Below are 24,528 nucleotides of genomic sequence, written 5' to 3'. Positions count from 1 at the left end.
TTACATTGATTGAGACACAACCTTGCGTTAAAAATTTTGCAATCTTGAAGTCACTGAAGTTTAACTACACATTGTCTACCTTAGAACAAATGTGGTTTAATAGAGTAGTCATTCTCCACAAAGTCATGTTCATGACCGGTGGCTGAGTTGAAATTGCGTTTGGGTCCCACCCAGGCATCGTGTATTCAATTCCTCGGCTGGCTAAGTCCTCCATCAAAATACAAGCAATATTTTCCGCTTACTGTAGTTGTAGTGGGAGATGTTCAAATATTGTCAGGTTATTCCGGTAATATATCCAATTTACAAATACCACTCATTTACATAATTATAGGTGTAAAATGATGCTTGTTCAATGACGGAGGACAAAACTAGGATCAAACCCTTAACCATGAACTACCACGCTGCCAATCAGTTTGTCGTTATATTTCAAAACATGTAATTTTCATTTAATTTTTTTTTGCCTACGGCGCATTTTCCTTATGTGCGGTCACACTTTTTAACTAAGGGTAGAATTCTCTGCGCTATACAATACTGCTAGGCAAGACACAAAGCGTCGCGTGGACCCCCTAAAATATGAAAATATTCATAAGGCCCACTGCTAAAACTAATTGACGAACTCTGGTCTAGATCTCATACTCCTAGCATTCCAGAAAGAAGGACAAGGATTCTAAGGATTCCATAGGAAACAACAGAGGGAAATACCCAAAATATTGCATTTAAAATAATGAAATATAATTTTTTAACCTTTTACCACCCTGTTAAGTATATTTAGCATACTTACGGCGTCCCAATGACCTTAAGGACAATCCCTCTCACGCAGTGGCCAGCAGTGATGACGTAGCGCTTGCTGATGAGCGCGGCTCCGCACACGCGCACAGTATCGTTGGTGGCAGTATTGTACTCCACTAGACCCGCCCACGGAAACTGGTCTATATTTGCTTCTTCTCCGAAGTTGATCCTGTTACCCAGACCCATTTCTTCCATACCGCATTCGTTCTCTGGTAACAGGTCGTTGTTTAAACGAGTGCTTAATGATATCTGAAATTTTATAATCCATTCTGTTTTTATATAGTCATTTAAAATAACACGGTCTACAAATTTAGAATTGATTTAGAATGGAATTGAATTGAGATATAATTATATAATGGTTGAAAAAAATACATGTTTACATTAAAGTGCCTTACAATTGGATTAAAAAATATGGACGTATATTTACAAAGCTGAAATTATCACAAATGATAAATTGAGTAAAAAAAATTGTTTTAGAACGTTTTAAACATTGAATTTTGTTACGTTAAAAATATCGATATCATTGGTATACTCATTGTTAAACTATTTTGGCGAGGAATTGGCGAGTTTGGTACATAATTTGTTTGTGATACCTAATTTAGTGACATTGAAATAGGTTCATAAGTATGTTAAGTAAGTACTCTTCAATTAACCAGACTCGGAAGTTCGCAACAGTTTTCGCAACTCTGAATTTATAATTTTGAAAAATAAGCAATGTTTACTTATCCTACGCCAAACCTCAAGTGTATGTATATTTAATAAGAAAAATGTGGTTTATTTGTTCTGAAAAGATAAATAATTTAAAATAATTTTTTTATTATTTATTTTTTATTAAATATGTAATAATTTACAGAGTATAATCAATAATGTTACCTAAAATAATTCATACAATTATTTTTCACTGCTTTTGATTTTTTAATGTTCCTCTTCTATAGAAGCTGACGCTTGTGTCTAGAAGAGTGGTGAGCATCAAGATGAAGGATAAATAAATAAATGGTGGTTTCGGTGGTTTAGGTTCCGTGCACCTGACCGGCAATCAGAAGGTGCGGGTTCAATTACCGTCGACGGCATTTATTTTTTCTCGGGAGATTTTTTCAATTTATATGTGTTTCAGGCTTAAAAACAGTAGACTTACAAGATTTTTTCATCTCATGAAAACGGGCTCGTTTTGAAGTGATTTCGAAACACAGACGTCACTATAATAGCTGTCAATTTCTCCACAACTTAAACTTTTTTGAAGTCGATTTATTAATTTTAATTTTATGAATAAATGTTATATTATAGTAAAACTTCCTTCCGAGTTCCTTGTTAAACCTTTTTAAACGAAACATTACAATGTTGAAAGTCCAGCAAAAACGCTTTATTACAAGCTTTTTCAAAAAGTGCTTACTGGAGAATAGTCGATTTAATTTTTTACCTAAACGGCTTGTTTTAAAATTGATATATAATTGTTAATAGTACTTATGTAGCAATGCTACAAGATTCATCTAGAATGACTCGTCAATACAAAAAGCATCGTAACCGGAAAACGCCAGACATAATGCAAAGCGTTCCTACGTACCTACCTGTCTACGGGCTACCGACGTCTAGAGCTACCTACGACAATACGTTGCGAGTTGGACTAGTACATTACGCGCATTCGCTAAAAGGTTCTGGCCTATTGCCTAGACATAATTCCAGCGGAAACAAAAGTACCAGAAGTACCCAGACTGAGCGAGTGAACCGTAGTTTACCAGCGATCTCGCGCAGCTACTGATGCCATCGGCCGGGCTATATAAATAGGCCCGACGCAGCGAGCAGTCAGTCAGTCATCAGTCAGCCAACAAAAAGCAAGTCTCAACGAGTGACAAAACGCGCACCTCCGCTGCGCGCAGGACAATATACCCGGCTTTGCACGGTTCATTCATGGACTCCATTGGGATCATCACAGTGCCCTGGTCCCGGCCATCGTTCCTGGCCAGCGCTACATCGGATCACAGAGCCCTGGTTCCAGCAAATCTGACCACCGTTACATCCACGTACCTAGACCACGCGGCATCCTCGCTGGTCTATGCATCTCCCGCGCAACCGCCGACCAGGTCCACCGCACCTTCGGCATTCCTGTTCAGCACTGGAGCACCCGGAAGGCCCATAGACCTGATACGACAGCGAGTCCGATCACCAGCAGTGGCGTCGACTCACTGATCCGCACATTGACCAACACCTCACCGCCTGCATCCGGAGTCTTCATCATCGGTCCTGAAGACACATCTCATATACGGTAACCTGACTCAAATAAAACGCTGTGACCTTCACAACATCTTTCATTTCGTGCCTCCTCACCAGACCCTTAAACTTATAATAAAAAATTAATAAATTAACTATAATATCAAAAAAATAACTATTATATGGTCGTTTCTAAGGCTGGGTATAAACAGGAGAAAAAACACTAGCCGGAAAATGGAACGAAGCACCCGCAAAAGGCGCGAAACACCGCTTACTGTTACTTTCCCGTAATTTGTGGTTCGGCTCGCGGTTTTTTTTCTCTTATTTATTCGCAGTACAACGCATTTTCTTGATGATGATCATACATAATTATCCTATATATATCATACAATTGTTTTCATTGACTGTGTATTGTTATTTATTAATGAGCATCAAGCTGAATACTAATACTCTTCCAGAGAACATAAAAAATTTAAACAAATTTTCATTTGGATTAAAAGTAATAATAGGGCCTTTACCGGTGCCCACACCCAGATTCGAAACTATTGATTCAACAAAAATATTGAGTTTTTATATCATAATATAAGTATAGGTTTACTCACAAGTATTTAAACTAACTATTAAAATGACTGACTCAACACGGGCTAGCCGCTAGCCTTGTGAGGCAGGTTATGAGAATACTCCACTTTATGTAATTGTGATGTATTCTATCTATTTACATGTTTATAGTTGCAAATTTATTAAATAAAGATATTATTATTATTATTTAATATAACCATCGAAACAGTAACCGATCACAGCAACGAAAAATAAACAAATATGCCCTTACGTATTTTTCAAAATACCGAATTAATATGCGAACTAATTCTAATTATTATTATTATTAATGTTTCAACATTTTATTTTTTCAGTCCTATCAGTACCTACATATATATTTAGGAATGATTTCCTTACTGACTGAGAACATCATAACAGAGTGAACTAAGGTCAGTGATATGGAATTAAAGATTATTTTTGCAATTATTTTTATAGCTCAAAAGTGTTTTTAAACAAACACATTTATATTTTTATTCAAGGCAAATATTTGGTTGCTATTTACCGTTATTGTGTATGGCAAGATATAATAATAATATTTAGACTAGCATTGACCGCGGGTTTTTTTGCTGCTAGGCCCTGCAGGCGGCACTTGGTTGGATTTCGCCCAGTTTAAATGATCCTAACAACAGTTACATTTAATGTGTAGATATTAGATCATTCACAGAGAGAGGGTGAGTATATATTGTTAAAAGATTTGATTTTTAATAAGAAGGAGTTAATGGATAGTAAAATGCTCAATTTAGGCATAATAAGAATGACAGTTGTTTGAATAAATTAAATTTTACTTATTTGCGATGAACGAAGTTCACCTTGTTAGGAGTAAGTATACACCGAAGTAAAAAATTAAATATAGATAACAATTGGAAATAAGAAGTGGAAGTGCTTGTTTTATTGTTTAATTTGTTTTATGAACATATTGTTTTATCGTTATATGCTATTTGTTTTTTTAAGGTCTTAAAATACTTCACAAAAGATATAAAACATAGCAAATAAATAATTTTAAAATTTTAGAAATTAGAAAAAATGTTAATATAATAGCAGATATAATTGACAAGATTTTTTTTTATAAACTCTCTCCTAAATATTTTCCCTCTTAACTGGTCTTTCCCGTCTAACGATATTGTAATTACTTATTCTGATAATGAAACTCCGCCCACTCTTACCCCTCCCCCCTCCTACCTCTTCTTCTTTCCAATTGTAATCTATACTTAATTTTTTACTTCAGTGTATACATACTCCTGATGAGGTGAACTTCGTTCATGAAACATGTAGAGGTTGTAAATAGTAAAGCGATGTAAACAAAGTTATTTGTTTTTTTTTTTTTTTTTTTTTATTTATTATACTTTTATACTTGGTGGAATTATATATTATTAAAATAGAAAATAAAACATTTTTTAACTTATTTCCACTTTTTTATTTTACCACTACCGGTTTCATCCTATTATGGACATCTTCAGGCTGACATTACATTACATTACCTACCTTGACATTGTGTAAATAATTTTGTATAAATTCTGTAACAAAAGAATTTCAATTGCCAGCCTGAAGATGTCCATAATAGGATGAAACCGGTAGTGGTAAAATAAAAAAGTGGAAATAAGTTAAAAAATGTTTTATTTTCTATTTTAAAGTTATTTGTGTTTTAATAAAATAAATAATGCCATCACAAAGTGATAAGCTTCTATAAGAAATCTTCCTATAAAACGCTTAATGGTAATTATGAATACCCGTGTGTATTGTTAGCTGCATTTCGCGCCAGTCATTTGGTTCGTTCTTATTCCGCCAGAAGTGCGCTCTGTCGGCCATCAGGGAAACTATATCTGCCGTGCGTATCGGCCATTTTCAAGGACCTCAGAAAGCGTGAATTGTGGACAATTTTCATTGTGATGTAATTAATCCAATGGATTAATCCTTAAAAAATTAAGAAATTTCGTATTACATGAGGCGATTCTATTTCAGTTTGAAATCGGGTCTTAATTTTAAAGTCTTATTTTTTTAGATCCGGTCGCGTGCAAACTGAAATGAACCTTACGGTTAGTTAAAATTGAGGGGCATAGTGGTCGTTTTTTGCGTGCAGACCCTTAATGCGGGATTTAACCGAAACATACGATTTGAATTCGACCAATCAGAGGGCCTAGACCTGTGGTTCTTAACCTTTTTGGCTGGCGACCCAAGGTACGAATATATTTGAAGTACGCGACCCTAATCTAATTTTTTATTTTTTTTCCATTGACAGTTTATGTAATTTTATACTATAAAATTTATACGATGTATTGGTAAAATTAGAAATAAACAAATTTATTTAAATGTTCTGTATTAAAATCAGACCAGCATTAAAACAGTTAAAAAATTTACAGCAAAATAATCAGTGACTACCCTGGTGTTGTATTTTTGAACAAAGATCATGTATACGTGGAGTTATGTTTATAGAAAGTGCACACCGCATGTCATGCTGAGGATCCAACCTATTCCTGTACTTATTCTTCATAACAGCAAGGCATGAAAATCCTGCTTCACATAAATAAGTAGTTGGGAAAGGTAGCAGGGCTTTTTCAGCTTCATTGCTCAGAACAGGCTTCCCAGATAATTGTGCCCAAAATTTTGTGAGACTCGTTCTGGCAAATCTCTCTTTTAAAAGTGCATCACCTTGCATTTCGAGCAATTCTTCTTGTAATCCAGCTGAATCGTTTTCAACGCCCATTACATCTACTTCAAATGGATTTCTTACCCAACTGTATTTCACGATATGGACATTTTGTGGAATATATCTTTCCATTTCATTTTCAAGTCTTCTCAAATGTTCTAAAAAAATAGGCATGGTCTCCACGAAAATACGGTTGCCATTAAGATTAAGATCTTCCAAAAACAAGTTTAATGTTGGAAACGCTGCCAATTGACATTGAGCAATTTTATTTTGCCAAAGTTTTGTTTTGTTTTTAAAAACAGTAATTTTTTCATAAATGTCTACTACAGTGCGATTTTGACCTTGCATTTCTGTGTTCAACTGATTCAAGTGGTGGAAAATATCACCCAAATATGCCAATTTAGCCATCCATTTGTTGTCACTGAAGCGATCAGCACATTCGTGTCTTTTATCTGTCAAAAATATTTCTATTTCTGTTTTAAGAGAAAGAACTCTAGCTAGAATCTTTCCGCGGGATAGCCAGCGAATATCAGAATGGTATAATAAATTCTGGTGTTCTGAACCCATTTCTTCGCACATCAGTCGAAATATCCGAGAGTTCATAGCGCGTGCCTTTATGAAATTTATAATTTGTATTACGTCCTGTAACACCTGATGTAGATCTGGCTGCATATCACGTGTAGCTAAGTTTTCTCGATGTAAAAAGCAGTGTATTAAAACAACCTCTGGATTTCGTTCCTTGACTTTGGCACAAAACCCGATGCGACTCCCTATCATTGCCGGTGCTCCATCTGTACAGACTGCGAGACAATTGTCCCACAGTAATTGGTGTTCCACAAAGAACTTGTCTATTAAAAGAAATATATCAGCCCCAGTTGTAGTTTCAGAGAGCTTTTCACAAAGCAGGAACTCTTCATTGAAATTTTGTGGAGTTCTGTATCTTACGTACACCAACAGCTGTGGGAAATCTTCAATATCAACTGATTCGTCGATTTGAATTGAAAATTTGATGGCTTTTTTGAGATCCGTTATTAATTGTTCTAAAATATCTGATGACATTAAATCTATTCTCTTTTTCACAGTATCGTTTGAAATTGGCACCATTTCCAGCTTCTTTGCAATTTCATCTCCACAGACAGTTCTTGCCATGGCTATTGCAGCTGGTTTAATCAACTGCTCAGCAATACTATGGGGTTTTTTACATTGAGCTACTTTTAAAGCTACTTCGAAAGAAGCGTAGGTAGTTTTTTCTAACGAAACTGTTGCTGAACTTGATGGTGCATCAAGTCTCATGCGCTTTGTTTGTGTTTCTTTTTCTTTCCAAAAAGCAAGCGGTTTATTTGCGTACGTTGGATGGACTTTTTCGAGATGTCTCTTCAATTTGTTTATTTTTAGCGATTCATTTGAAAGAAGTTGCGTACAAACCACGCATTGTGGACGTGGCACACCAGAGCGATCTTTTATTTCAATAAATCCTAAGGCTAAAAATTCTTGCTTGTATGTTAACATCCGTTTCGCCATGACTGTCCACAATTCGAAAGACTTACTGAAACAAAACGACAAATTATAGAAATATACTATTCTATTCGTTCATCAGCGAATTGTAGGCTAACAATGTCATTTATTGGAAAAAAAATATTTTACCTTCTTTCGATAACAGCAATCGCGAGTTGCACTTTTAATCTTCCACAATTGATTATCACAATTTTGTAGCACTTTGTAGTTGTCAACAAAGAGTGTATTGTAGTCAAGTATAAACGTTATTCACGTAAAACAGTATGAGAACGAGCGTGCAATCGTAAACAAACTCGCTAGCAAACTGACCGAGATGAGACGAGACCGACCGACCAGCGCGGTGCGGCGTGCGGCGCGGGTGGTGACCGAGCCGAACCGAGCGATGCCGACTGCGTGAGCCGAGCGGTGGCGATGGCGCGCACTCCTCGCTTTGCGCCCCGCGCCCTTCCGCCCATTAAAACAGAACTAACATGTCGCGATTGTGAACAATAGATGTCCTTGTTCTGAGAGTAGTAATAATTGTGACTATACTAGTTTAGTGACATCGATCGGGATATCAATACGCGATTTCCGCGACCCAACCCAAAACCTCTCGCGACCCAAATTTGGGTCGCGACCCGAGGTTAAGAATCGCTGGCCTAGACCGTCCAGAAGCTAGCGTAATAGTACTATCAGATGATTTATATAGTGCCGTTTTTGTGCAAAATCACCTCAAGAGCGCTGTACAAATATATGATACATTTTTACAGTGATGTTATTAATAACTATGAGCGATTTTTTTTGCAGATGTTATGTATGCTTTGACTTAGTTTTTGTAATTTTACTTATTACGTTTCTTAGCTTTTTTAATTCACTCGATTGTTGACACCTTAATTGAGAACAGTATAAATAAATGAAATGATTTAAATATTTACGTAATACATATAAACTCCTTTTTGTGTATTTTTTTTTTACTTAAGTACGTTATTTATTTTGTACGACAGCGTATAGACTTTTGTTGATCCATTTTATTTTATTTAATTTGCAAATACTAAATACTCAAAGAGAAAATATAGTACAGAAATTTTATTTTATTCAATTTGCAGATACAAAATACCCAAAGAGAAAATACATAACAGAAGTTTTCTTTTATTCAATTTTCAGATACTAAATACCCAAAGAGAAGATAAAGAACAGAAATATTCTTTTATTCGATTTGCACATACTTAAAACCCAAAGAGAAAATTTAGCACAAAAGTTTTCTTTTATTCAATTTGCAGATACTAAATACCCAAAGAGAAAATGTAGCACATAAATTTTCATTAATTCAATTTTTTCAATTTGCAGATACTAAATACCCAAAGAGAAAATATATCACATAAATTTTCTTTACCAAGACATGTGTAATACAAAATCTAATTATACATAATTTCTGATAAGGTACTCATTTAAAATCAATGACCTACGAGTATGCTTTGAAAAAAATATTATTATAATATTTATGACCAGTCATAATCATAGAAGGCATTGGTTTATCGCCTTTCTTCTTAAAAAAATTGCTTAAAAATAAAATTGTTAAATTTGATTTATTTTATAAATAAAATGTAGTTTAAGTTCGAGTTAGGAGCTAATCAGACTCAGCCGTGTTTTGACAGAAGGTCGGAGTATTTCCGCTTTGGAATAAAATCCAAATAAGTTGAATATTTATGAACGTATCCAAAAATTAAAAACTGATTTTGAAAGGACATTTGACGAAATGTCATAATTTTTTCTCAAACTGCCTTACTAATAACTTTGCCACCTAAATATTGTCACTATCGGACCCAAATCTGGTTACACACAAACCCAAAACAAAGACAGTTAGTACTATATGAAAATCAAAATTATAGCATATATTCTGAAATCTTGAATACACAGCGTCTTTGGGGTGATTTTACATAAAAATGGCTATGAAAAAATATTATCCAAGCAATAAATATATTTTTTACATTCTTTCTTCGAATATTATAGGTGACTTGTTGAGGTCATCAACGAAAAGTTGTTCATTTAGTCAATGTCATCAGGTATCACTTGATTCAACATTGTTAATTATATTATATACAACAAAATAATGGGATATTATTAATACGTACTATTTAAAAAGTGTGAAAAATTTATAGTATATATTTCTTAAAATTCTTATTTGATCCAAAACCGCAAATTCCAAAGAGGTTTGTATTTGGCTGTTAGAGCCAAGACGTAGGTTCCGCTACTGATTGTTAGTGGTCGACAACCGTCGCAATATGAATAAATTGAAAACAACTGTGGAAATGCTCTATTGTTTGACTTACAGACGGTACTTCTGGTTCGCAGCATACTTTGATTGTAGTTGGTCCATCCCTGCCGCACTCTGAGTTTCTCAAGAACTTGGATTCGGTCTCCGTTCTGTTCTTTTTTCTAACAAGATCCGACATGAATTTGCATTGTCTGACGTCGATACATGTTCCTTCAATGTAGTTTGGAGAGGTACAAGTTTCTTCTGTAATGACAAATGATCATGTTTCAGTAATAAATATATTTAAGTCTTTTAGTGCATTTAGTTAAAAAGTTTGGAGAGGAAAAGACAACAACAAATTAAAACATATATAAAATATACAAGAAGACTGTAATATAATACAAGACAACATAAGTTAAACTCTGAAAGTAGTAAAAGAAGCATAGGCCATGAGGGTATACACATCAACAATCTCCTTTCCGATAGCCTCAAAACGGAGAGTCAAATAATTCATTTTAAAAACTCTTCAATTTTAAAGGGAACGGTTGCGCGGCCTCTTTAGAAAATTTATATTTGGATTTGAGGCCAAAATACTCCACCAAACTGAATCATTATTTATTTTTATTTAAAATGATAAAATATGGGCTGTTAAGGTAATTGATATGAATTTAGGGACGAGTTTGGCAATTATTTGTGAATTAATGGTAATTATAAAAAACTAATCTAACCTTACCTACGATGTAAATTAAGTGAAATATAAAATTAAAAATAAGAATTATAAAAAAAATAACACTTAATTGGCTTAAATTTAAACTACAAACTAATGATTTACATTGGAACACTAACTTTTCTTATATAAATTTAAAATTAGGACCCAAAAACCCGATTTAAATTTCATCATATTTACGCAGTAGGTTGTGAAGATATATTTTTTTTTAATAATTACCATTATATCACAAAAAATTCTTAATTATTTTATGGAATACATTTTATAATTTAAAACAAACAAATAAATAAAACAGCACATATTATTATGCTGTATCTATTTATATATTCAGTTTGGTCAAGTATTTTGGCCTCAAATCCAAATTTAATTTTTGAATGAAGAAGGCCGCACAGCTGTTCCTCTAAAGAGGAAGCTACAAGCTAAAAATGTGTATATTCTTGGTATAAATTGTAGGTAATAGGCATTACAATTGAGTCTTGACAAACGGAGTCTAGAAACGTTCCATTTCAAGCAAAAAACTGTTTTTTTTAATTTTATTTTGTTAATAATTTTATAAGAAGGCAAAAAATTTAATCAAGTGAAACTGTTACATTTAATTTTAGGTATAATACTGTATTTTTTAAAAGTTGTTTCCTTTTTTGCGTTCATACATTTCTATTGAAAAAAAATTTTTTTAGTAGTTTGCATTTATATTTTTATTGAGTAATTTATTTTTTTATTTGTATTCTACTCAAGCGAAGCGATAGGAAAACCTTCAATTTATCTAAAGCATATTTTTTGGTATTCATAATATACCTCAAATTACAGACATTATTCATAGGATATTCAAAATTATTCATAGGATACCTCAAATTACAGACCCATTTCTATCTTACCAATCTTACCTAAAATCTTTTAACGTGTAATCTACGATAGATTAAACAACTTTCTATCAAAAAATCGTTCTTATATAAAAAACAATATGGCTTTAGGAAAAAATCAAACACACTTGCGGCAGTAAATGACTTAATCAGTAAACTTAAAAGCAGCATTGATGGTGGAAATCATATTTTATCCATACAAATTGACCTTCAAAAAGCCTTCGATACAGTAAGCCATGACATACTTCTCAAGAAACTCGAGAAAATTTGTGTAGTTGGTCCTGCTCTTAATCTATTCAAATCATATCTTAGCAACAGAAAGCAATTCGTTAGCATTAATAATCAAAATAGCAACCACCTACCAATAAACTACGGAGTTCCGCAAGGATCCATACTAGGACCACTTCTGTTCCAAATTTATATAAATGATATCTCCCAATTAGATTTAAACGTTGATATTTTTTTATATGCAGATGATACTGCAATTTTCTACTGGGGTAAAGATTTAAACATCTTAATAGAAAATGCACAGAGTGACTTAGACAAAATTAACAGTTGGCTCCAATCAAATATCCTAACAATGAATATTAAAAAAACAGGATACATGATTTTAAGCTCCAATCGTAAAATAATTCCTCCTCATGTACCCTTAAAAATTGAAAATAACAACCTGCAAATCCTGATACAGGAGAAATATCTTGGACTGTGCATTGATAAACACCTAACTTTTAAACAGCATATTCAAGTATTAAAGATACAATCACCCCCTTAATTAGCGTATTCAGTCGGATATCATATTTGTTACCAAATAAAATTAAAAAAGGTCTATATTATAGCCTCGTACACTCACATTTAAACTGCTTGATTGAAATCTGGGGAAATACATGTGAAACATATATAAATGAACTACAGGTAACACAAAATAAAGTAATCAAAAAGCTATTTCATTTCAAACCTAGAACATCAACAAAAAAATTATATATGGAAACAAAACTATTTAAATAAAGAAAATTATATGAATATAATACATGTCTCCTTATTTACAAAATAAATAATAAATTCATACGTACAAATACAGAACTCATTAAAACGTCCCAAGTACACACACACTTTACACGGCAACACGATAAAATACATTTAAACACCATACATACTAATTATGGAAAGCAATCCATTGGTTACAAGAGGAGCAACATATATAATTGCCTCCCAGACGAAATTAAAAATGAAAAAAGTATAGGTACATTTAAAAAAAAAAAATCAGTTTTATGCTCCATCAACAAAACAATGAAAAAGAATAATATCCATGTGTAATATATTTATGTGTAATATATGTTATTTCTAGTTAAATAAGTGAAAAATGTAATTTTCTTTTATCTAGAATAAAAAAAATATATTAAAAAATAAAAATACACCAATTCGTTATAAACATTAATCAAAATAGTGATTTGGCATTAAGCTTCGCTTTGAGATAAATGAATAAAATTACAATGCACTGTAACATGGAATAATTTTTAAGATTTTATTTTAATAAGTAGGAACCTAACGTAACAGTGAGATAAGAAAAATATTATATAAATATATATAATATTTTTCTTATATATATTTTCTTATATATATGTTTATATATTATTGATAAAAGCATTGAATTATGTAGTTAGAAGACGAAACATTAATAATTTATGCATCTCGCTCTTGGGTAAAGTTCAACAGATAATAAAATGAAGAGCAAGACAAGATAAAACACACGATGGCACGAGATATTTTCAGTCCCAATTACTCCCAATCGTCTGGAGCCCGTGATACTATGGCGTCCTCAATTGGGGTATGTTATGAAGCTTAATGTAGTTGGGAAGGGAAGGAGTTGGGAAGAGAAAAGTTGGATCTAAAATTCAGATCTGTTCACCAAACACGGCTAAAGTCATTTTAAGTTACGTTTCAATTCTGAATTGTGTCTTCCGCTATTAAATGAGCCGCAAAAATTTTGTTAATTATTTTGGAATTGAACCCGCAATCTCCGGATTACTAGAAGAGAGCGTTAGCCTTCAACCACGGAGGTCGTTGATTTAAATCATCATAGTTTTATTTATTTTTTTGATGTGCACATTATATTATTATTTAATTATTTTACTGGGTTTTTACATGTGAGTTAGAACAATCTATCGACACATATTGATCTGAAGTGCAGATAGTCAAGTAATAATTATTAAATATTATACTAAAAAAATCTTATGACATCATGCTTTTTAATATATATATAAAAAAGACAATTTTTAAGGAGCTTTGGGATGATTCGAAAAATACTCAGTACCCAATTGCCGAAATTTCATATATTACATATTAATTTGTTCCATACTCAAATTCAGAATGATTATTCGTCCAATAACCTTAAGACGAGACAATATTCTAAAATAATGCCATAATTTTAACGACGTAAGTGAAGCAGCCGTGCATTAAAATATGCGACGTGCGGCCCTGGTGTATCGGGCAGATCTGTGGTTGAATATGCCTTATCAATTCTCTAAAATAAAGTGGGAATCACAACGACATCAGTGATGAAGTCGTGTAAAATAAAATTCGGCGTGAGGCCAGGCGAAATGGATAGACCTACGGTCGACTTTGCCCTACCAGGCCTAGAAAATCGACCTTTTCGTGGTGTTAATTTGAATTATTTCTTTTGAATGCATTACTAAAATCTTAGATGTTTCTAGAGGTATTCCTCGGGAAGTTGCTGGTTCACCGTCTAGAAAATTAAATTCAGATGTTTACGACTAATTTTAAAGATGATAAACGTTTTATAAAATTTTCAAACCATTTCAGATAAAATATTTTAATGGTAGGGTCCTGTTTTAATTAATCTAAAATATAAATAACTTACAACCACAGTGACCCTTCTAGAAAATATTTTAGTATTACAGTCATCAGAAATTATGAAAATGTGATCATCGATCTGTTATCCCCGCTATAAAAATGTTGCCTTAACGTAATTGTTGAAATAGCTATCCATTAGATAAAATCACTGTCCTTGACAATGATTTTTATCTTGATGTGCAACTCAGTGTAATTTACTTAATATAGCCAATAATGCGTAATGAAAACCTACATTGAATTAAACAGCTGATTGTATACAGGGTGTATCAGGACGTATCCAATATACTTTAACCAATAATTCCTGAGATTATTTGGAGTAAAAATTGTAAATTCCATTTGATCTACTTTGATATTTTTAACATCATTAATGTCACTCCGATAACCGTCCAACCCTACCCATATTCTTACTGTCCAATACCTACCTACTGACTTTATAAGTTTTAAAGAAAAGAAAATAATAAAAATCACTGGAGGTCAGCTACAATTGTACAAAGTTATGCATAAAGCGTCCAACCACAATGTGCCAAAATCGATTTTTACATATTTTCCTGAAATTTGCAAAATTAATCCAACACAAAAAGAAAGAAAAAAACTGTTTCTTGGTAATTCTATTTTATACTCACCCACATTTCATGTGTCTAACTTAAATTAACATTTAAAACGTCCAGGTGATATAAAAGTTTATATGTACATATACACATAATATATCCTATAGTTTGATACGTTTAACCCACATAGATTGAAAAAAGTTGTCCTTAGATTCTATGGTGATTCGTAGGTATTTTAAGGCTTAGAATACCTCCCCAAGGACGTGGAATAAAAAAAAATTCTAGCCTATCACTTCGCAGAAAAAATCCAACCCACTTGGAACGAATTAGTAGATACTCTTTGACATTTCAACATTTTGTAGAAAGCATTCAATTGATAGATGATAAATTATCTACTTCTACAAATACTCGTTATAAAAAAATACTGACATTCGCTTTAGAAGGACCGTAATATGCTTTTGCATAGACAAATTTTTAAACGTCTTTTTTCAGTTTAGTCTCGAGTAGCTTATTCAAAATACCTACCTACCCCTATCTAGGAATATCTTATTTTAAAAATATTCCTTTAAATAAAAATCACAGAAAATATTCACGAATTTCAGTATGAATTGAAAAAACACCTAAAACTACCATTAGAATCGATATTTGTTATTATTTTCAATTAAATCAATTATTTATATTTCTCTTTTCTGTTATCGATACATCTAACGTTTTCACTTATAATATTTTATTTCTTACTTATTGAGAGTGGAAGATACTCTCAGTATTTATCTTACCACCATTCAGAATTGAAACGTTCCTTGAAATGGCTTTGGGATGTTGGTGACCAGATCTGAACAACCAGGTACCTACTCTTCCCCATATCCTTTCCACTACCTTCAGCTTCTCAACATACCCCAGTTTGAGATGCCACTAGCTCCAGAGTTGGGAGTAGTTAGGACAGTTTCAAACATTATTATTTTTTTGGTTATTTCGCTTTAATTCCCTCACCAAATACAAGAGCCTTGATGCATCATCGTGAAGAAAAGCAATTAATATTTAATTTATAATCCATTGCATACCATCTAAAATTTATGTATTTACTGTGAAAAATAAATTAAAAAAATCTTATGGTTTGGACGCTTTTTGTATATTCATTTTTTCTCAAAAGAAGCTCAAGAATTGCAGGTTAAAGCATGTCGTCTTCTTATACACCCTGTTTAATATGAGATTATTCTGTGATATTATTATTGATATAAATATTACGATAAACAGTTTGGAACTCTGTGTCATAGAAACGTAATCATATCTAACATCCGGTTGAGGTGATTTTTTCACGCTCTAAAAATCAGCCAAGTTATTATTATCATCATGATTATTCAAAAATCTGATAGAGTTGATCACTTAGATATTCATTTCATTATTTTAAAAATGAACTTTATTTCATTTACACCGGTATAATCTTTTTTGAAGTGAAATAACAGGTTTGAAACTAGCATTAGGCATTGATGTATTATACTTAGAAAATAACAAGTTCCACTTTTTTACCTTGAATTGACCTCCAAAGCTCTAACTAAAACCACCGAATCCGGTCTACGCCGAAGATTATCGCGTTCTGATAGTGTAACACATTTCGACGAGATGTTAGTACTCAGTAGCGCCTCTAATTGTACAGCTCTATGGCTGCATGCAATCAATGCATTTGTGTAAGTAATCTATACTTACATAAAATTCGAAATTCAAAATTCAAAAAATATTTACTGCACAAAAATACAGAGTAAAAAGAGTATAGCTTATAGGTTACATCCTATTTCTTCCAGCTAACCCAACAAATACACATTATATTACATAACCCAACAATTACATGTTAACAAATGTATGTAAATAAAAAAATAAAAAACCGAGGTGTTTAATTTATGTAAGGTAATCATTTAAGGTATAGTGACATTTGTTTAATAAATGTTTTTAGTGATGGTTTAAATTTATGTATGTCGGTTATTTGTTTGATGCTACGTGGAAGGTTGTTATATACTTTAATAGCTACTGGGAATCTACATATGATAAGAATATTCTCATCTGGGATATAGCCATGATAAGAACATGTTTCGTTTAGATTTATTAATATTATCTTCTTCTTTCATTTTGTATGTTAATGATTTGATCAATGCTGTAAAATACTCTGAAATAGAATTATTTGCTGATGATGCTAAGCCATACAAGCCAATAAAAAGTCTAAACGATTGAGTCAATTTACAACATGATTAAAACAATATATCCACCTATTGCCAACAAAATCAACTATATCTCAATGTTTCAAAATGTCATCACATTGTCTTTTCGATAAATATTTTTTTATTTATTTAATTATTCTTTAAACAACAACAGCATTGCAGCAGTCTCAGATATTCGTGATCTCTGAATAACCCTTGATAGTAAACCACAATATAACCTTCATATACATCAAATCACAAATAAAACTGCTAAAATGTTAGGCTTCATCATAAGAAACACAAAACTTTTTAATTAAGCAACTCTATTTTGCCTATGTACGAAGTCATTTGGAGTTTGCATCAGTTGTTTGGTCTCCATTTTACAAAATCCACAAACAAAATCGAAGCAATTCGAAACAAATTCCTAAAATATCTTTGTTACAAGTCATTTGTAAGATTTAGTAATTATGCAGAGGCAGCTTCAAACTTTAAAATTGATTCACTGAGTGTACGGAGGCATCATAAGGATGCACTATTCCTATATAAAGTAGTTAACAATAATATTCAATGCCCAAAGTTGCTAAACAAGATTCCATACAATGTACCTGCGCGTTCAACACGCTCTTGTGTACTGTTCAGGGTTGATCAAAAACGAACGTAAAACGAACTCTAAGCAGAATTCTTGCCTGAACAGACTATGCAATAATTACAAAAGCGTATTATCTAAGGTTGATGTTTTCAGTTGCGAACTTACCAAATACAAGAGGACCATAAAAGAATATTTCTCTGATGGTTTGTGAATAATGTTTATGTCTCTATTGTTTATATCTCTATTATGATTTGATTTATATCTACAACCTCTCTCCATGGCTATAAATGTATTATTTTGTAAATTTTTCGTTTCATATAATCTTTTGTTTTGTATATTTTTTTTAATTAATAGTCCTTTCTCACAAATTTAAATTATGCTGTCTCAGTTAAAGTCACAAGGAGAAAATCCATAATTGGTTTTATTTTACTAAATAACACTTATGTACAAACTGATTAAATGTAAACTGTCGATTTCCCAAAAAATGAATAAATAAATAAAATATTATTATTATTTAATATTTTAATTGTCTACGATATGAAGCTGTTAAAGGTGGGTATGTGTAAGATTGCAACACCTTGCAATTTTCAAAAAGTGTTCCATCCTATGCGTTTATACAAAATCTCAAAAATTATCCGGTAATATACAATTATTCACTCAAAATATTGACCTATTCTCTGTGGTCGAAGTATTTGACATATGCATCATTTTTGACCAGAAACTCTACTTTGTATAGCTAACAGGATTATAAACGTGTGGTTTCATGATAAGAATTACAAACGATTTAAAAAATATTCACACATTAAAAAATACTGTTCACATCCCTCATCAGAAGCATTCTAGAATATAACTCTACAATTTGGTCATCTGTCTTTAATAATCACTTCATTTATTGAGTCAAACGCAAATTTTTGAGGTGCATTCGTCTTAGACTTGGAATTCCTTTAGAATTAATATTTTATGATCGTTTCTGAAGAAAAAATTGTGATCTTATATTTAAAATCTTTATCAATAAGGTTCCCTAGTATGTATTATTGTGACAATTATACTACGGTTCAGGCTACAATTCTGTTATAGATTAGACATCATTGGTCACTCATATGCTAAGTTAGCTGATGTTTTTAATATGACTCTATTAATGTTTAAAGATACACCAAACAAACATTTTAGCAATGGATATAATATTTTAACGACGTCTTGGGCTTTTTGATTTTATTATTATTTCTTCTTCATTTCTTTCATCAACTTTGTACAAACTTGTATTCTTTTTTGGCTTATTGTTTACTAAGATAGTTTAAAAAAAATCATACAACTTTTCTTTCTGTATTATACTAAGACTGTCAATAACTATCGCGTATGTAAATGGCACTTGTGATGTTAATAGTAAATAAATAAAACCAACCCAATGCCATCATGAACTTTTACTTGAACTTGTGAAATTTCCGTGAATAAAAAACTATGTTGATTGAAGATATTGTTAGAAGTTAATTGTGTTTTTCCCTTAATCCTTTGTCCTCACAGATTAATATTTAAATATATATAGTTTTTTTAATTTTAAAACTTAATCATTTAACAAACGTATGTTTTGCAATAAATTTTCAGTGTTCTTTTACGTGTTCACAGAGTATTATAAATACAAATTATAATGGCGTTTCCTCAACATAAAGAGACAAGGCTGTTCTGTTTGGAGAAGATTCAAGTTTTAATGATAAAATCAGGTAAGAAAGTAATAATATATTGATCATAATAAGATGAAAATAATAAGAAAAACTCAAGATTTATCGAAAACAATAAATTTAACAAAATAATGATAATAACATCAATGGACCCTTATAGTGGTTACGGGTCATTTTTAAATTTTAGCAGATATACATGAATATTTTGAATAATTTTTAGATTTAAAGAATGGTTGTTAAAATAAGTTATTCCTATCATAAAATAGTCCTTGCTTAAAGACTACAATGCAGAATCGATTGAATATCGCACGAGAATCCCAACTGCTCCCAACGCTTGGAGTCACTGAGAGTATGACATCCCAAATTGAAATATATTGGTACGCTGACGGTAGATGGGAGGGGAAGGAGCTAGGAGATAGATAGAAGAGGAAGGTGGGGAAGTACCTGGCTATTCAGATCTGGTCACAAAACACGCATAATTTTAAGCACCGTTTCGATTTTGAAAGGTAGTCTTTCACCAGGGCCATACTGACAGTATCTACCACAGCAAGAATTATTTACCGCAGTATCTACCATAGTCAAGAATAGTAACCGTTAAGCCACAAAAGACGTTTTAAAACGTTGATAGAAATGATTTTAGCAGTGTTTGGTGAGCAGATCTGAATAGCCAGGTACTTACCAATGTTTCTTTGCCCCATCCTCTTCCATTACCCATTTTCTTTAGCCCCACAACACACCGCAATTATTGGGGATGACATAGTCCCACTGGCTCCAGATAGTGGAAAGCGCTGGAATTCTTGTGTGATTTTTTTTTTAAAGAAAGACAAACATTCCCGGGTTACGAAGAACCTGACAATATTTGAAAATCTCCTACTACCACCACAGTAAGCTGAAAATGTTGCTTGTGTTGTGATGGAGGACATAGCCAGCCGAGGAATTGAACACACTACGCCCGAGTGGGACCCAAGCGCGATGTCAACTCGGCCACCGACCGGTCCAAATAATAAACATTCACATTAAAGAAACAGAAAAGTAACAAAAAAAAACATTCTCAACTGGGAATCTACACATGATAAGAAAATTCTCATCTGGGAATCTACACATGATAACAACATTCTCAACTGGGAATCTACACACGATAAGAATATTCTAAACTGGGAATCTACACACGATAAGAACATTCTCAACTGGGAATCTACACATGATAAGAACATTCTCAACTGGGAATCTACACATGATAAGAACATTCTCAACTGGGATCTACCCACGATAAGAACATTCTCAACTGGGAATCTACACATGATAAGAACATTCTCAACTGGGAATCTACACATGATAAGAACATTCTCAACTGGGAATCTACACATGATAAGAACATTCTCAACTGGGATCTACCCACGATAAGAACATGTTTCGTTTAGATTTATTATTATTATTATTCAATATTTTAATTGTCTACGATATGAAGCTGTTTAAGGTGGGTATGTGTACGATTGCATAACCTTGCAATTTTCACAAGCTGTTCCAGTAATAAGCTTCAGTTAAATATTAAAAAAATGCCAGGCTATGCGTTTATACAAAAGTAAACATTCGGTTGTGTGTTTTGATGGAGGACATAGCCAGCCGAGGAATTGAACACACTACGCCCGAGTGGGACCCAAGCGCGATGTCAACTCGGCCACCGACCGGTCAAAATAATAAATATTCACATTAAAAAATCCTGTTCACAAATCACAACATTCATAATCCAAAATGCGCATAATATTTACATATGTTATGTGTTATGTGTATATTGTTTCCTCATGGAGATTTAAAAAAGTTTGAAAGTGAATATAAAAAATTTTAAATTACAAAATAAAGCAACTCACGCGATAAAACAGATGTTAGTGCAGTACACACTAAAATCGCAAATAAAACCCAATTTAAAACCATTTTTACTGATCTTTAAACTATCCGTAGTCAGTTATTGCACATATGCCATCCGGCCGCAGACGATATTTTGATATCAACAGTAATAACCTTATCGTAATAACACTAATATTTATAAAAACATCAGCTATCAATGTTTGACACACCGATTTTTAATACACCGAAATGCTACTGGGAACGGGTTGCGTGGCAGACTGACAAATTAATAATTTCTCGTTCGTCTGTTGCCTGCAAAACTCGTTTTATTAGTAGGGCTGGTTTTTCGTCTAAAAATTTAATTAATTATTTACAAAATATAAATATCATTAATGCTACTATTATCGATAAAATAAAATAGTGCGATCAACATGATAACACCCTGACTGAGAACGTTTGAATATGATGTGAATTAATCGGTTCCATGATAAATCAACACAGCGACAATTCAACACACCTTTCAAAGGTGATATAAAGTCATTAAAATTTATGAAAAAAATTAATTAACCTCATCTACACGAAGAAAAAGTAATCGTGTTAAAAAGTGATAGCTTTCCCATTTTCTGATAACATTTTAATCAAAATATATCGACAGCACGTTTTCTTTTCCTAATAAATTTCATTAAAGAATGCAAAAATTTCAGTATTTCAATTCAGTATTTGTGTTTGTGACACCTCTTCCGCCGTCCACATAAAACACTCGCTTTTAACTGATACTTTGTTAGGAATTCTGTTTTATTTATTAGTTATAGGCCTGCAGTCCCGTTTTCAACAGGAAAACGAATAATTTGACCAAATTTTTAATAAATTTTTTGAGTATTTTTAATCAGTTATTTTTCTCCGTGTACGTAATCTGTTTAACCAAGTTATTGTTTCATCACTTTTCATGACTTTATATCACTTGAACTGTCAGGTTTATAGGTCATTTTTCTTTCATGACTTATATCACTTTTCAAAAATGTGTTAAATTTCATTGCCCTGAGTTGCCATGGAACTATTTTGTGGTAGCCAGGCAACTCGGGATATTGGCATTAGAACACATTTAAACACACTCTTCTGAAAATATGAAAAAAAACATGGTTAAATGGGTTTAGTTAGGTTATGTGTACAGGCCTTTTTATCACTTTTAATGACTTTATAATACTTTTCAAAAATGTGTTCACACTGCCCTGAGTTGCCATGGAATCATTTTGAAGTAGCGTGCAACTCAGGACAGCGGCATTTGAACACATTTTAACACACTCTTGTGAAGTGATGAAAAAACAAGGTTAAATATGTTTTGGTATGTTATTTTTATTTGCCCTTTTTCATCACTGTTAATGACTTTATATCACTTTTCAAAATTGTGTTGAATTGTCACTGCCCTGAGTTACCGTGGAACCATTTTGTAGTAACTTGGGACCGTGGCATTTAAACACATTATAACGCACTTTAGTGAAGTGGTAAAAAAAGGTTTAATAGGTTACTTTACATCACTTGTCCAAAGTATGTTGAGTTGCCACTATCATGAGTTGCAATGGAACGAAATTTTATACATTATTTAGAGGAAGCAAGTTGAGTTAGGCTACGAATTATGTTGTTATAATTATTATACACTAGTCACGTAGGCACATAATACACAAGGTTAAATAAAAAAATAAAAATTCTTAAAATATTATATTTCTTATTTGAGGATTATTCCAATAACAAGAAACTAAATTAGTATACATTTGAAAACATCATAAATGTTACCAATATTATTAAAAAAAATCTTAAAAGACATCAATCTCACGCAGGTATGCTTATATCAAATATAAAACAAGTGTTTTTTAATGTAATTTTGCCATCGATAATTCTGTATATTTTAATAAGATCTGTATATTAAAGCCAGTTATGCCACCCTGAATTCAAGGCTATTTTTAAAACAGGAGCAGAACTACTTCTTCCCTGCAAGATCGTGTCATTGCACTTGGCCAAGGAGCAAAACCAGTTTGTCGTTTATTCAATTGGTCATCTAAAGCAGGGATTCAAAACAAATATTTTAAATAAAATTTAAACAACTCTAAAACAGATATGTTTATTAAATTCACTTCTTTTAAAAATTTAAGCTTTTGAAATAAACTTAATCCTTACAAAAGATAAGTTTATTGTAAACGGTTTTTAATGTCATTGCTATTAAATATGAAATAAAGCTTTGTAGAGTGTATTTATAATCACGTGTAAATACATATTTTGTAATGTAAAATAAACGGCGAAATTTGAATATTGATGATTTACTAAAACTCTGTTAAAAACGTGACAGCATGCCATTTTCTGAAAAACTATTAGTACTTTCGTAATATATTCCGATAACATGAACACGTATTCATGCAACTGCGTATATCTTGTAATTGTATAATGACGAAATGCGAAAATATTAGAATTTTTCACTTAAAATTCATTTGGAAATCTCTCAATTTAATCGTTAAAGGCCTGCAGTCCCGTTTTAAATATTTTTAATAAATCAGCAATATTTTATACCAGAAAATTTTCTCCGTGTATGCTGTGGGCCTTTTTTTACTTTCTCAACAATTCTTCAGTACTTCTTTCGTTTCCGATTTGGGTTCCTAAGTAGGGCCCACGGGATTTTTTTAATTATCCGTGAAATTTTGATAAACAATTTATTTGATTATCATCAATATATTTAAAAATACAATTGGCATTAAAAAATAATAATTCTATGCATGGAGATAAATTCTCCCAATTACCTACTGACGTTTCTTAATATTCAATATTTTTCTAAAGCTTTATGAAAATATGTTTTTTCTCACTTAATTGTTCTCAATATCAAAACCAAAGGAGAAATTAAATTGAATGCTTAATTTGGCTGAAAAAATTGACTTTGGTCTAATAAATATAAAAGTTAAATTTCACAGAGATTACACAATATTGAAAAACTAACATTTTAAAATTAAATATTAACTACTCCTAGAAAAATAATTAGGATTCTGTCTTGCGAATTAAAAAAAAACATGTTTGCTACTGTAATTTAAAAAAAAAATTAAATTCTTTAATCAAACGTTTAAAAAAATATTGTGTGTCTGGAAAGTAGAGTGTGAGACAGGGAATAATTTACAATACCCTAATATTTATATTTAAGTTAAAAAATCAGATGCTTCCCAAACACAAATTTAAGAATGTTAATTTTAATTTCGGAATACA

At 32.1% G+C, this 24,528-nt stretch overlaps 1 protein-coding gene across 1 annotated transcript in view; it reads right to left on the bottom strand.

Moving 5' to 3' along the window:
• LOC149416689 (serine protease ea-like) overlaps positions 1-21,555 on the bottom strand; it is a 29,298-nt gene extending 7,743 nt beyond the window's left edge. The window contains exons 1-3 of the mRNA XM_089640872.1: positions 21,312-21,555; positions 10,060-10,247; positions 782-1,038 (exon numbers count right to left, since the gene is read on the bottom strand). Of these exons, the coding sequence (XP_089496998.1) occupies positions 782-1,038; positions 10,060-10,247; positions 21,312-21,375 (509 nt within the window). The 5' untranslated portion in view covers positions 21,376-21,555. The remainder of the gene's footprint in view (positions 1-781; positions 1,039-10,059; positions 10,248-21,311) is intronic.
• Between the last annotated feature and the right edge of the window lie 2,973 nt (positions 21,556-24,528).

The sequence above is a fragment of the Hesperophylax consimilis genome, chromosome 16, assembly GCF_061612785.1.
Source record: "Hesperophylax consimilis isolate HC1 chromosome 16, BYU_Hcon_1.0, whole genome shotgun sequence".
In the NCBI taxonomy this organism is placed as follows: domain Eukaryota; kingdom Metazoa; phylum Arthropoda; class Insecta; order Trichoptera; family Limnephilidae; genus Hesperophylax; species Hesperophylax consimilis.
This window is presented reverse-complemented; position numbering and strand designations above follow the sequence as displayed.